At 40.0% G+C, this 15,056-nt stretch overlaps 1 protein-coding gene across 1 annotated transcript in view; it reads left to right on the top strand.

Moving 5' to 3' along the window:
- The window catches only part of LOC103267431 (probable ATP-dependent RNA helicase DDX60), a 42,735-nt gene extending 28,457 nt beyond the window's left edge, over positions 1-14,278 (top strand). The window contains 5 exon segments of the mRNA XM_008065025.1: positions 985-1,132; positions 3,047-3,189; positions 9,006-9,157; positions 10,386-10,448; positions 14,133-14,278. Coding sequence (XP_008063216.1) covers positions 985-1,132; positions 3,047-3,189; positions 9,006-9,157; positions 10,386-10,448; positions 14,133-14,232 — 606 coding nt within the window. The 3' untranslated portion in view covers positions 14,233-14,278.
- The last annotated feature ends 778 nt before the right edge of the window (positions 14,279-15,056 follow it).

The following is a 15,056-nucleotide window of genomic DNA, read 5'->3' as shown; positions in this document are numbered from 1 at the left end:
CGACACTGGGCAGTTTCCCACTATTGCCAATCCCATTCTTGTAGTACTACGATAATTGTTCAAGGTCCACTTATGCATGAGAACATGGGATACTCAGTTCTGCAATAGATCACTCAGTATTATAGTTTCTAAGTTCATCCAGCTTGCTGTGAAGTTTATAATTTCGTCCTTCTTTATGGCTGTGTAATATTCCATCGTGTATAAGTACCACATTTTTTTTTTACCAGTCCTCTTTTGATGGCCAGCACGGTTGGTTCCATGTTTTTGCCATTGTGAACAAGTCTGCAATAAGCATGCATATGCAGGTATCTTTTTCTTTTCTTTTTCTTTTTTTTTTTTTTTTTTTGAGTTGGAGTCTCACTCTGTCGCCCAGACTGGAGTGCAGTGGCTGCTCCCGGCCACTGTGGCCTCGACACACTGGGCTCCAGCAATCCTTCTGCCTCAGCCTTCCGAGTAGCCGGAATTACAGGCATGTGCTACCATGCCCAGCTGATTTTTATTTATTTATTTATTTATTTATTTATTTATTTATTTATTTATTTATTTATTGTAGAGATGAGGTCTCGCCAAGTTGCCCAGGCAGATCTCGAACCCGCGGGCTCAGGCAATCCACTCACCTCAACCTCCCAAAGCGCGAATTACAGGCTGAGCCACCGAGCCCAGTTATCTTTTTCAAAGAGTAATTTGAGTTCCTCCAGGTAGATTCCTAGTAGGGGGATTGCAGGGTCATATGGAAGGTTGCTTTTCAGATCTTTTAGGAGTCGCCAAACTGTTTTCCACAGGGGTTGTATTAGTCTACACTCCAAATAAAAACCAAAAATTAACTTGACCTCTATTTCAACAGTGAAAAAAATGAAATAATGGTATTTTTGAATTAATAGATAGCCATAGACTTGTATTGCAATGTTCTTTGCCTTTCTTCTTCCAAAGGTTCAGTTTTCAAAGAAGGTATACAGATATCTCTGAAAAATATTTGACTTCTAGGTGTTCCTTGATGATCTCCCCAAGGATTTCAAAAATGCTTTATTTGAGCATAACATGAAAACCACAAAGGACTTTGCCTCCTTCCTACTAATCACTTCCAAATTGGCAGATATGAAACAGGAATACCAACTCCCATTGTCAAAAATCAGTAAGTATATTATACCTCCGTTGTGGAACAATTTCAAGAACAATCTTGCCCAAGGAATTTTTTTTTTTTAATTTTAGAAGTGTGGGGTACACTTCAGGGTTAGGTACATACGTGGTCTTTTTTTAATTTTAAAGATGTGGGGTACAATACAGGGTTAGGTACATAAGTGGTCATCATACAGGTAAAGTTTAGTACTCTTATTGATGTTACACCCCCCCTCACCCCCCACCAGTGTCCATGCCACCCTGAATATGCTTGATTTCAACGGATCTTGGAAGGAAGCAGGGTCGGGGCCTGGTTAGTACCTGGAAGAGAGAATATTTTTCTTTTTAAAATATGTTTTAATGTCAAATAGAGTGGGGAGGTAGGGAATGTTTTTTCTCAGAAGAAGAGTAGAGCCCCAGCAAGGTCATTCTGCCTTTGAGTGAGGGGGTTTCTTCTGCTTTCTACAGAAAGAAATCATGCTTTCAGGCATTAAAGGGACAGTGAAGAATGAAACTCAACAGAGTCATTTATAACCATCTTTTCAAATGTTGCTTTTGGGTCAGGGCTGGAAATCACAATAACAGTGTCTAAGAGATGAAGAAAAACTATAGACTAATTCTATCGCTTTTTTATTGAGAGAAAGTGTGCTTAGCGGTCATGAGCATAGACTGAACATATCTCCGCCCAGTCTCTGGCTCTGCCACACTTTAGCAGCAAGATCTTGGGCGAGTGACTCCATATTCATGACTTGGTTTTCTCTACAGATACACAAGAAAGGGAATAACACTATCTACTTAGTTTTGATCAGCTTTACACGATTAAGTTAATATATTTGAATATCTTGAAATAATGCTTGGCACAGGGTTAGTATTTACTCTTTCTTATTTGTTTTTTGTGAGCTAATAAACGAAAACCTTCTAAGGAAGGATACCTAGGGAAAGGTGACTGCAATGGAAAGGGTTGAGCTATAGGTATTAATTTCCCTGTTTCACCATACCCAACATCCTGCATTGGAAAAATCCAAGGAGATGAAGCTTGTAGCCCTTTGGGGCATGAATAAAGTAGGAAAAAGCATGAGCAAAAGCAGACAATAATGGTGGAGTGCTATGACCACCACAAGTGAGGTGAGATGGGCATGTGTGAATATTATGCCTGGTCACAAATTAGAGCCCAGTTTGAATGCATGACCTAGTGCTTTGTAAGAATATAAATGGAAAATATGTTTCTTCTCACATGCTGCTTCCAAACCTACTAATAATGGTGGCTGCATGGTTTCAAGAAAGATTGTGAGGCCAAGTCTAGATTAGGTGGGAAAAAGTACAAAGGTAATAACGATAATTCTCTGTTAGAAGAGTATACAATTTAAATTTAGTCTTTTATTTCCTGTTGATTAAAGCAGCTAAAATATAATACATATTTTTTTTTGGAGTTGGAGTCTCACTCTGTAACCCAGACTGGAGTGCAGTAGCACGCTCCTGGCCACCGCAGCCTTGACCTGCTGGGCTCTGGCGATTCCTCCACCTCAGCCCTACCAAGTAGCTGGAACTACAAGCGTGCACTACCACGCCCAGCTCATTTTTGTTTTATTGTAGAGACGAGGTCTCGCCAAGTTGCCCAGGTGGGTCTCAAACCTGCAGGCTCAGGCAGTTCACTCACCTCGGCCTCCCAAAGTGCTGGGATGACAGGCTGAGCCACCGAGCCCGGCCATCCATATTTTTTAATAGAGATACTAATGGCTGACTTTGATTTGTTTATTCTGTGCCAAGCTGTGCTTCTTCTTTAGGTGGTAGAGCTTATTCAGTCTCCATTTTGATGCAGGCCCTGGAAAGTTGAATGGCTCCCCTCGTAGAACGGTCTAGAGCAAGTGTGTGAGGTGTGACTGTTGGGCTGACTTGTAAACACTAATCGGGCCCAATCTGTTATGGTCAGAATTCACAGGCTCAGAATGTGAAGACTCCCAACTCGTGTCTCATCTGATGAGCTGCAAGGAAGGAAAAGAAGCCATTTCGCCATTTGTCTGTCTGTCTGGGATCTCTAATGGTGATTTGCTTCAACCACAAACTCCAAGCCATGTAAGTGAAGAATGGGATTGGTTAATAGAAGGTTTTAAGAAAGATTAGATTTATATCACTAGGGAGTTTAAACCGACTTTAAATTCCTCAGGTTGAAAATTTAAAAAGTAATCCAGATGTTTCAACAGCTAGATCCAGGGAATGGCGCTTTGGGGCCAGAATGATTTCAGCTTCTCAGAGTTGGCTTGAGAGACCCTGCTCCATTTTTGATCACTGCCGGGCACCATCACAACTTTTTCTTCCATCTTTGAAGGCTCTGTGAGTGACACAAGTTTGCTGGGGAAATAGCACATAAAACCATCTTCAAGCTTTCTCTGTACTGCTATAAACACCATAAATATCTTCTCTATTTTGGATCACTGATGTCTCAAATGAAGTGCAAAGAACTAGACACATTTGGAAGATCCTGGATGATCCCTTTGAATGTTGGGATAAAAATTGTTGAAACTTAATTTAGATTTTAATACAAAATCTGTTCTATTTGATATTCCATTAGCTATTTTGCCCTGACACTGATGTCTTGACGCCATTTTATTCCAAAATCAGGCAGTTCTCTGTTATATGAGGTAGGCCTATGTCACTTAAAATAATCGCGAAAAGCTATATTTACTTTGTACGTTTTAAGTGGACACATACTTTTCTAAATTTAAATAGTTTCTAATGATGTAGCTTCTAGTTTCAAGCAAATGTTGGTGTGTTAAAATAAAACCATTGCATCATTCTTCTAATTGTAGGAAATGGAGCGTGAACACCAAAGTCTTCATTTCCATGGTTATCAAAGTAAAAGCCAATTAGGAATAGATTTTTTTACTTAAGGATTTAAAATTTTGCATACTTCTGTTTCTCTTGAACTCACATTTTCTTTCCACATTTCCTCACATAATCTTATCCTTTTTTATTTTTATTTTTGAGTTGGAATCTCACTCCGTCGCCCAGGCTGGAGTGCAGTGGCCGGAGCAGCCACTGCAGCCTCGACCGGAACTACAAGCACACACCACTATGCCTGGCTCATTTTTTTTTTATGGTAGTGACGAGTTTTCGCCAAGTTGCCTGGGTGTCTTGAACCTGCGGGCTCAGGCAATCCACTCACCTCGACCTCCCAAAGCGCTGGGATTACAGGCTGAGCCACCGAGCCTGGCCTCTTAATTTATTTTTTTACCATGCAGTCACTGCTGGGTAATATTTCTCAACTAAGAAAATATATAGCTTTATTAATATTTATTTCCTGTTGATCACAGAAGCCTAAATATAATACATGTTTTTATAAGTAATTACAAAGAATAAATTAATATTATATTGGAAACGCACATCTTAATGAGATGAATGGGGTTATTTCCTTTTTAAATAGTCCTTATAACTGTGGATGCCTGTTACTTATTACTTATTTGTAGAATGAGACAGGGTTCCAGCATTTGTTTTTTTGTTTTTGTATTTGTTTTATTTTTGAGTTAGTGTCTCCCTCCATCTCCCAGGCTGGAGGACAGTGACATGCTCATGGCCACCGAAGCCTCGACCTACTAGGCTCAGGTGATCCTCCCACCTCAGCCTTTCAAGTAGCTGGAACTACAGGTGCGTGCTACCACACCTGGCTAATGTTTTTATTTTGTTGTAGAGACGAGGTCTTGCCACATTGCCCAGGCTGGTCTCGAACCCACAGGCTCAGGCAATTCACTCACCTTGGCCTCCCAAAGTGCTGGGATGACAGGCTAAGCCGCCCAGTCCGGCCCAGCATTTATTCTTAATGTGGGTGCTGAGAAGCATCACTCCAGTAGTTGCAGCAAACAGGAACACTCCTGTGATACTTTTACAATTTGTCACACAATTTTTACAATTTCTTCTGAGCTACATGCCCCAAATCACCTAGCAATTTATCACCAAAATATATTTAGAGATCTCTTAATTAACTACTTGATTAGATCTACCTTCAACATGTTTGAAATCAAATCATTGGAAACTACTTAATTTCTGAAAGTTTTTGGTTTTTTTTTTAACTTAATCTTCAAAGTCATTCAGTCTCTCGGTAGGAAAGCGATGTTGCCGTTTTTTGGTTTTTACAGCGTAGCCTAGTAATTTGGAGGCAGGCTCTATTTTCTAAAGTGAGAAAAAAGCATGCATGAAGGAAGAGGTGAGAAAGGAGAACTGTAAGATTCCTCCACTTAGGTGACTTCCTAGATCAATTTTAGGAAAGTGTACATCTAGAAGTTGACGATCTGGAAATTACTCTTTACCGTCACCCGTGCCTGGCTTCCCTCTGGGAGGTCTCCAGACACCCTTGGATGCCTGTGCTGTGATCCAACGCTCACTGAGCACACTGAGGGGGAAGAAGTGGCAGTTGAGCAAGGTGGCGGTGTGGATAGTACAAAGTCACTTGTTGATTTACTTTCTGTGATTGAGATGTGTTGCGATTTTTGTGTGTCTGCTAAGGCCATTTACAAATACAGGTGGAGCATGGCTAACCTAAAAATCTGAAATGATCCAAAATCTGAACATTTTGAATGCCAACACAGCACCCCAGTGGAAAATTTCACACCGAACCTCCTGTGATGAGTTGCCGTCAAAACACAGGTGCACAACACACACTGTGCATTCCTAGGGGGAAAATAAGCTCTCTCGGCCCCCTTCAACTGTGATGTATCTTTTCTGCATACCCCCATATTCAAGCATGCTCACAAAAGTTAATAAAATGGTGCAAGTGCAGGCTGGATGTGCCATGCAGGTGCTCCGCGATGTCTTCCGTGGAGTCAAGACCTGTGTGTGCTACTTACGGTGGTGTTCTTTTTGTTTTTGTTTTGTTGTTGTTTATAATCTGCTCTGTGGTGTAATGTTAAAAAAAAAAAGCTACAGATACCCCATGGGTGACAGTGATTTTTTAAAAAGAGGAAGCATTTATGTTTATCGGTAGAACAGAAAGTTAAGCTGTTGGAGAAATTGAGTAATGGTGTAGGTGTGAAACAACTTCCAGAAGAGTTCGGTGTTAGAATGACCACCACCTAGGGCTTGAGGAGCAAAAGGATAAACTTTTGAAGTTCTGTGCTGAGAGTGATGAAGACAAACTAATAAAAAACAGAGGACTATTGCACGCAGTTGGCAATGAAAATCTTGATTGTGTATTGAGAGAATGGATCTCTTAATACCCACAGGTCACGTAACGGTATGCCGATCGTGAAACCAGCAAAGACCTCTCACAATGAACAGGAAATCGAAGGGAACCGTGAACATGCAGCAGGCTAAAATTTAAGAAAAAATGTGGCGTTCCATTTTTAAATATGTGTTGTGATAAAGCCTCTGATTAGCATGAAGCAGCTGCCATCATCTGTAGCTGCTGGTGTCTGACCGCTGGTGCGGGTGTCCAGGGAGGCCGCTGGGCAGTTTAATTGCTTGAACACATGACTAGCTCGTTGTCTCCATGGACTGTCTCTCTGTTAAGTGCTTTGGTGTGAACATGCATCAGAAGGCGTTGCTGACTGGTAGCATATACATTCAGAGCCAGGAGTGGTGGTCATGCCAGACAGCCACAGGTGACTGAGGGAGCGAAGCCTCTGCTTTCAGATGGCTCAGTGCACGTACGCTTTGTGTTATGCACAAAATTATTGAAAATACTGCATGAAATTACCTTCAGCCTGTGTATATAAAAGGTATATGAAGCACAAATAGATTTCATGTTTAGACTTGGGTCTCACCCTCAAGACATCTCATTATATATATGCAAATAGTGCAAAATCTGGAAAAATCTGAAATCTGAAACACTTCTAGTCTCTAGCATTTTGAATGAAGGATACTCAACCTGTACCTAATTTAATTGAATTAACTAAAAAAAATGGACATTGGGCATAAATTATTACCAAAATATACATTGAAATTAAAACTAATTTTAATTATGAAAACACAAGCAAGCGATTTGAAGATGACAAATAATAATAATTTCTCACAAGTTTTAAAAGAAGACTATCTAATCAATCTGAGATGTCAGTCCCCAAAGTAAGAATTAACCAATTACATAAAATCAGCATTTTTACATTCTGTTATTAATGATGTTTGACGTATGTCTAAACATATGTGCTATCTTGATATATTAGCTAGTAGTAGTATGAAGCTATGCCAATTAAGTTAACTATTAATAATCTAAAACCTAAGCATCCAGGTTAATAATAACAACAGCGGTAATCAAAGTTTACTACTAATAATATAAAATAAAACATACTTAAAATTGTACATATTTTGCTTATATCCTCCTATTCTAATATAATTTTTGCATTTTGGGAATGTCCATAACTATTAGAACAATGCTCAATTATTATTTTTATTCTTACTGAAAAGGTACAAGGGGGTCCCAAAAAACCCCAGAAACTATGTATTTAAAAATGTGTAGTTATTCGTTTTTTTTGAGTTGGAGTCTCACTCTGTCGTCCAGGCTGGAGGGCAGTGGCATACTCATGGCCACCCCAGTGTCAACCTGCTGGGCTCTGGCGATCCTTCTGCCTCAGCCTTCCAAGTAGCCAGAACTACACGCATGCACCACCTAGCTCAGCTAATTTTTTGATTTATTGTAGAGACAAGGTCTTGCCAAGTTGCCTGGGCTGGTCTCAAACCCACAGGCTCAGGCAGTCCACTTGCCTCGGCCTCCCAAAGTGCTGGGATGACAGGCTGAGCCACCAAGCCCGGCCAAAAATGTGTATTTATTCTAACATGCTTAGACTTCAGTCACCTTCAGGATACTCTCAGTTTGATGCAATACCCTTATCAAGACACTTTTTCCACTGCTCAAAACGTTTTTTTAACACGTCCATTTTGATGCCTTTTAGTGTTTCTGCCATTTTTTTGTTCCACCTCTTCCGTATTGACAAAATGTTTCCCTTTGAGGTCTTTTTTCATCCAGGGAAACAAAAAAACCATCGCTCAGGGTGAGATTGGGTGAAGAGGGAGAGTGGGGCATAGGGGCCATGCCAGTTTGCGTCAAAAACTGCTGAACACAGCGTGGTGTGAGCAGGTGAGCTCATAGATCACCCATCATGAAATGGGCCAACACATTGAAAAACTCTCCAAAAAAATGTTTTACTGAAGCCAAACACTGCCTCTCACAACAATACTAGCTGATACACTGACTGATGCCAATGGGACCCTAGAATATTTGGCTCCCAAAAGATAATTCCAGGTTTTTTTTGGTGTTCCCCTCATATGTGGTTAAAATCACAGGATCTGGAGAAGTGATCTCCAATGTGTGTTTAACAAATTTACTAAAGTTACACTCTCTTAAGAATCGTTTTGTTTTTATTACTTATTACATTTTAATGCAATGCTAAATACACATACATATATATCTTTATATGGTATAAAGACTAGCCATAAAGCACCAAACTAAAGAACACCCATGAACTGAACATCTGTGTGCTTCTCCTTGTCTTTTTATTCTGATCGTTGGATGTCAAGATAGTTAGACTTGTTCTGTTGAGTTATTTTCTTGTGCTGCACAAACCTCCGGCTCACTGATATTCTGTTTACAAAGAAATTCCCTGCACCAATAAGGAGAATTTAAAAAGTTAACCTTTCTCTAAGTTGACTCTTCCTAGAGTCGAGTGGCTGGAAGGTTGAAAGTGTCTTCTGTGTATCTTGGAGGAGTGGTTCTCTTACATTGAGTGGAGTCATCTCTAGGCTCGCCTAGAAGGGCACTTCCACGGCGCGTGTGAGACGCCCTCCTCCCTCGCGGCAAAGAATGGGCTTTAGAAACAGTGGCTAAAGAAAGTAGCCACAACACTCATAGATGAAATCACGAACTTTCTTTATACACCAATAATACATTAAGAATTGTGTTTCTTTAGGTCTCCCTATGCTCCATCACTATCGATCGCACTCGGATTCCTGTGCTATTGTCAGAGAGCTTTGATAACCGAGGAAGAAAAATGCCTCTTAATGCTTACGCACTTGATTTCTACAAACATGGCTCTTTGTTAGGGTTAGTCCAGGATAACAGGTATGTCCTGTCTCTCCCTGTCTCTCTCTCTTACTCTCTCTCCTTCTCTCTCTCTCTCTCTCTCTCTCTCTCTCTCTCTCTCTCTCTCCCTCTCTCTGTCTCTTTCCCTCCTTCTCTCTTTCCCTCCATCTCTAATGAATTTTAAGGAAGACTCTTCACTACAGTTTCAAGAATAGGTTCATCGTGCTAAATAAAGTAGCATATATTCTTAGAGGTTAATGGCAAGAGAGTATTGAATTATTATTGATTTTAGACACACTTCCAAGTATTTGAAGTATAAATCATCATTAAAACTATCCCTACTTTATAAAACTTTGGCTGTGTAGTGAAAGAAACGGATTTGTAGACCTTACAAACATAGTGAGTTCTATGATTTGGGATTCTTTTTGGTTTGTGGTTTACCAGCAAAATCTTGGCACTTAGGCCAGTTTCACTTGACATAAAACTATACTCTAAAGATATAAATATTTGCATATGCTCACAGACATACAGTTTTATTTATTACTAATCTACTTATACTCATTATTAGATAGTTTTAAATGAAAAAATAATTTTAAATGTTCTCAAATCTCTGAGAAGAATATGTGTAAGTCTACAATTCACACATCTGAGTACGTGACAACTGCTTTGGCTCTTTGACAGGGAAACTATTTTTCAAAAACAGCTAGCAGGGGTAAACACTCTGGGATTTACCTGGGAATGAAGAAATTGACCTGGATACTGAGCACAGAGATGTGGAGGGGGCATTCTGTCACACCAAAGCAGGAATGTAATTTGTTTTTGCATAACATTTTGACCAATCCTTATTGAATTAGGGTTTGTAAGCACTCTGACATGCTTCAGAGATGTTGAGCATTGACTGTTTTAATGTGACTCCCTGTGTATAAAGTAGCTGTGACACATCAGTAAACAATGCATTTTGTTCTGCCCTTTGACTCTCTAGTTCTCATTCGCCTTCCTGAGTTTTGCTTTCCTATTTTGGCTTTCTCTAGAGATGGTCAACCTCCTGTGTTCATTGATTATCTGTGGTTGAGATTTCGCCTCTTGAATTGACCACCATAATTACCATAGATTAAATCAATCTGGGTGTTTGTTGCAGAAATGATTCTGGAAAAGACATCCTGACAGACAAAAGGAACTGATGATTGACAAATCTGGCATTTAAGTGTGAAATAAGATGCTCTTTAATGTTCTGTATTATTAATTTTCAAAATCTTGTTTTGTTTAGGATGAATGAGGGAGAGGCTTATCAGTTGTTGAAAGATTTTGGACTCACCATTAAAGCTATCAGGTGTGCTACATGTTTAAGTATTAATTTTAAGTTTATTCGTGATTTGTCGTTTTGCAGATGTCACTTGCTATGGGCCAGGTACGTGAATGTGCTCTTAAGCCTCTGACATGTTACGCATTTTAACTCCTAAGGGTCCTGCAGCACTTCTCCTCAGCACCCTGTTATCATATCATGTCTATAATAGAGCCCGTCCCGAAGTTCACTGGAGACGAGGTTTTATCCAGGCTAGAGTTTCAGCCCCAGGCACAATGCACTGACAGGCAGCAATGTTCCAAAGCTTGCCTGACCCCTAGACCTTAGTCATCTCAATTGCCATAAGCAGTGCGTGTCAGATACGGGGTACTTCAGGGGCTCTTTAGGGCTCCATCAGGTCTCTGTCTTACATCCAGTTACATACTCTTGAGCCTCTTGCTTTGTCCAGTGTTTTCTCCAGGCTGCATCCATCCCTGATCTCTCATCGTGGCTTCCTGTTTTCATCTTTAACAGAACCCACTGGGAGCCCAAGCCGTGCCAGAATTTGGGTGGGTAACCCCATCCTTAGGCTCCACTGGCCATCTAAAGTTGCCTAGTTAAATGTCCATCTTCCTAAAGTCTCCAAGCTGCATGCACTTCAATACTTTGTGGGTCTTTCTTTGTTCTATCACTTAGAGATATACGCTTAATTTTTCACTAGTCTTCACATTGTCGGGTTCTTGCTCAAGTCATAGCTTTTCATTTCTTTCCTCTGAGTGCACCAAGGCTTACCTGGACTTTTTTTTTTTTTTATATAATTTTTTATTTTTTTGAGTTGGAGTCTCACTCTGTCACCCAGACTGGAGTGCAGTGGCCGCTCCCAGCCACCGCAGCCTCGACCTGCTGGGCTCTGGCGATCCTTCCGCCTCAGCCTTCTAAGTAGCCGGAACTACAGGCATGCACTACCACACCCAGCTAATTTTTGATTCATTGTAGAGATGAGGTTTCGCCAAGTTGCCCAGGCAGGTCTCAAACCCACAGGCTCAGGCAATCCACTCACCTCAGCCTCCCAAAGGCATGGGATTACAGGCTGAGCCACCGAGCCCGGCTCGCTTGGACTTTTTATACGGCAAGTGAAACTTCAAGGATGCTACAGCTGAAGGCAACTGCTTTGTCCTGCTGGAGTATCTCTAGATAGAGCATTTCTTAAGTACTTCATAGTTACCCAAGTTATAATTTCCAGAGCAGCCCAAGAAACTCCAGAGAATTTGGGGGTTGCCTCAAAGACCAAACTGAGAAAAATCATTCATTCATGTATCCGTAAAATAAGTATTGAATTATTATTAATTTTAAACACAATTCTAAGTATTTGAAATAAGTAATCATTAAAACTGTCCCTGCTTCATAAGAATCTGGCTGTGTAGTGAAAGAAACCAATCAGTAGACCTTACAAACATAGTGAATTTTATGATGGTGGATAAAGAAATGACTAACTCTGCTTGGATTCAGAGAAGGAGTCTCAAATGAAGTAATTGTAGACATTTAATGTTTGTTAGGGAAGAGAAAATCGTGTTTTCAAAGTACAGAAACGAGAAAGGCAAATGAAGTAATTGTAGACATTTAATGTTTGTTAGGGAAGAGAAAACCGTGTTTTCAAAGCACAGAAACGAGAAAGGGCCCGATGTGTCAGAAACAGTCATCAAGCTCAGGATGGTGACACAGAGAAGATGAAGGTTATGATTGAAATGGGGGAAGACTTTGAGGTGTTATGAGTGACTTTAAATGACACTTGGATCTATACCAGGAAGGCTCTTTATTGTCACATTAAGGAGTTAGGGCTTAATACTTTGAGCAATGTGTAGACAATGCATATGCACAAGTGTGGCATGAATCTATGGTTTCTCACACGCAACAGAAATGTGCAGGCTCAAAGGCTATCACCGTTATACAGGTGAGAATGAGTGAAGGTGTGAATCAAGGAAATAGCAGTATGACGCAGAAGAGTGGTTGGTGAAATATGTGAGGTAGAATTCAAGGAATTGGCAATAAATGCTATGCAGCTGGTGAAGATGGCCCAGATTGCTATTTCAACTAGGAAACATAGGGCGAGGAGGACATTTGGAGATGAGACAATGAATAGTGAGTTGGACTTCATACACATCACGTGATATCAGGGGGCTCTCGCCCAGGGAGATTATAGGTCTGTGACTCAGAATGAAATTCTGTGTTGGAGAGACAGACTGGATCGATTTTTGTGGTAGGTCAGTGAAGACACTAGGAAAAAACTAGAACCCTAGCAGAATCAAGGTAGATACAGATCATAAAAGGCTGATGACATGCCAGATTCTGATTGTATTCAGTACTTGATCAGCCTGGCTGCACTCTCCATTCTTGGATTTCTTTCTCCCTTCTTGTTACCTGTACATTAGTTTCTTAATGCTGCTCTAACAAATTACCACAAATTTAGTGGCTTAAAGCAACACAAATGTATTACTTACAGTTTGGGAGGTAAGAAGTCAAAATTGGGCCAGGCTTGCTGGCTCATGCCTATATTACCAGCACATAGGGAGGCTGAGGAAGGAGGACTGCTTGAGCCCAGAAGTTCGAGACCAACCTGGGCAACATAGCAAGATCCTGTCTCTACCAAAAAAAAAATTATTTTAATTTTTTTAAAATGGGTGTGGTGGCACATACCTGTTTTCCCAGCCGCTCGGTGGCCGAGGCAGGAGGATTGCCTGAACCCAGGAGGTTGAGGCTGCAGTGAGGTGTGATCGCACCACTGTGCTCCAGGCTGGGTGACAGAGTGAGATCCCAACTAAGAAAAAAAAAGTCAAAATGTCTTACTGGGTTAAATCCATTTGTCAACAGAGCTACAGTCCTTTCTGGAGATTCTAAGGGACCATCTGTTTCATTGCCTCTTCTAACTTTCAGAAGTTGCTGGCATTCCCTCCTGGCTTCCTTCCATCTTCAAAGGCAGCAGAGGATGGTAGCATCTCACAGTGTCACTCTGACACTCTCTCCTGTCTCTCTCTTCCACGTATAAGGACCTTTGTGGTTATAAAGGTCCTTGTAAGTGACCTTTATAAGTGACCACTGAGCCCACCCAGATAATCCAGGATTATTTACCCTTCTCGAGGCCAGCTGATCAGCAACTTTAACTCTATCTGCAACCCTAATTCATTCCCCTTTGCCATAGTAACTTAGCATATTTATGGGTTTCTGGGAACTAGAATACAGACATCTTTGGAGGGCCATTATTCTGCTCACCACGTCCTGTTTTACTTATTTTCTTACACATCTTGGTAAAGAAAGAAATTTTCCCCTTCGTGAGGTAGCTGTCTGTGGATTTGAGCATACACGGGACACAGTAGCAGGCAAAAAACACAAAATGACTCCTCAAGAGATGTAAGGAGAAAAGCAAAGGAATTTGTGCTTGTTGTGGAAGTGAGGAGGGATCAAGCGACATGGAATTTACTGACCTTGAACTCCCTCTTGGGGACAGACCGGGAGAAGAACTACATGGAAGTTGTCTTATTATTTGTTCTTAATTTTTATTTTTCACAGGATGTTTTAGAGTAAATATGTTTTGTATTATTATTAGTCATATTTTGCTAACATCATTTCATCATCTCATGGGACTTACTGACTTTTTCCTACCTAGGGAAAGTCTTTCTTACAATATCAATCTCACTAAAATGGATGATGTATAAATGTATTTTTTCCCATTTGCAGTGTTTCCTTGCGTGAACTGTGTGAAAATGAAGATGACAATGTTGTCTTAGCCTTCGAACAACTGAGTGAAACTTTTTGGGAAAAATTCAATAAAGTCTAAAAACAAAATCTATGCGAGCCACTCAAAATACTGCCATAGGAGTTTTATGAATGCAAGTTGTATTTTTTATTCTCCTGTTTCTCATCAGAAATACATATATGATGAAGTGGCAAAAACAGGCATTTTGGAGTCTAACAGAGTTGCAATCAAACCTACTCACCTGTAATCATGACTGCCCACAAATTATTTAGTACATCTGAATCTCAATTTCTTTTTGCAATTTAGTAATAATGCTTATGTCTCAGGTAGTTTGAGGATTGACTGAGAACAATACAAGGAATTTGTATGTGACTGAAGAACAATTTTTACTCTGTAAAGTCAAAGCAAATATTATATTCTCAGTATATTTCTCCTCAGTGTCAAGATTTTTAAAAGTTTATTAAGATTATAAAAAGTGTATTAAGTCTAGAAAAACTGCTTATAGTATCCTGAAGATAAGATATATTCTATCCAATTAGCATAAATTGATGGTTACATGACTTAGACATAGGGCTGTTGAAATAGTACCTTCTAGTAAACCTAAACTACGTTTTAAACTACGTTTTAAACAGTTATATGAGAGTTTTGGTATAAGTTTTGTGATGCTTTAAAAGAAGAGCATATAGTGGATGATTTACTATATTTTAATTGTATATAAGTGACTGTAAAACCAAAAAGAAATAAAATGGGTTTATTCTATTTAATGTTGGTCTCCTTGTGTTAAATCTATGCACATGTCAATTCGTTTGCACACATCCATGCACTGTATAAATAATAGTTTATATACAATCATCTTCCCTCCATAATCTCAACCTCAGGTCACAGTTCTATAATTTATTTTAGAC

Source organism: Carlito syrichta, unplaced genomic scaffold (genome assembly GCF_000164805.1).
Source record: "Carlito syrichta isolate Samal-C Ts95f unplaced genomic scaffold, Tarsius_syrichta-2.0.1 Scaffold308134, whole genome shotgun sequence".
NCBI lineage: Eukaryota > Metazoa > Chordata > Mammalia > Primates > Tarsiidae > Carlito > Carlito syrichta.
This window is presented reverse-complemented; position numbering and strand designations above follow the sequence as displayed.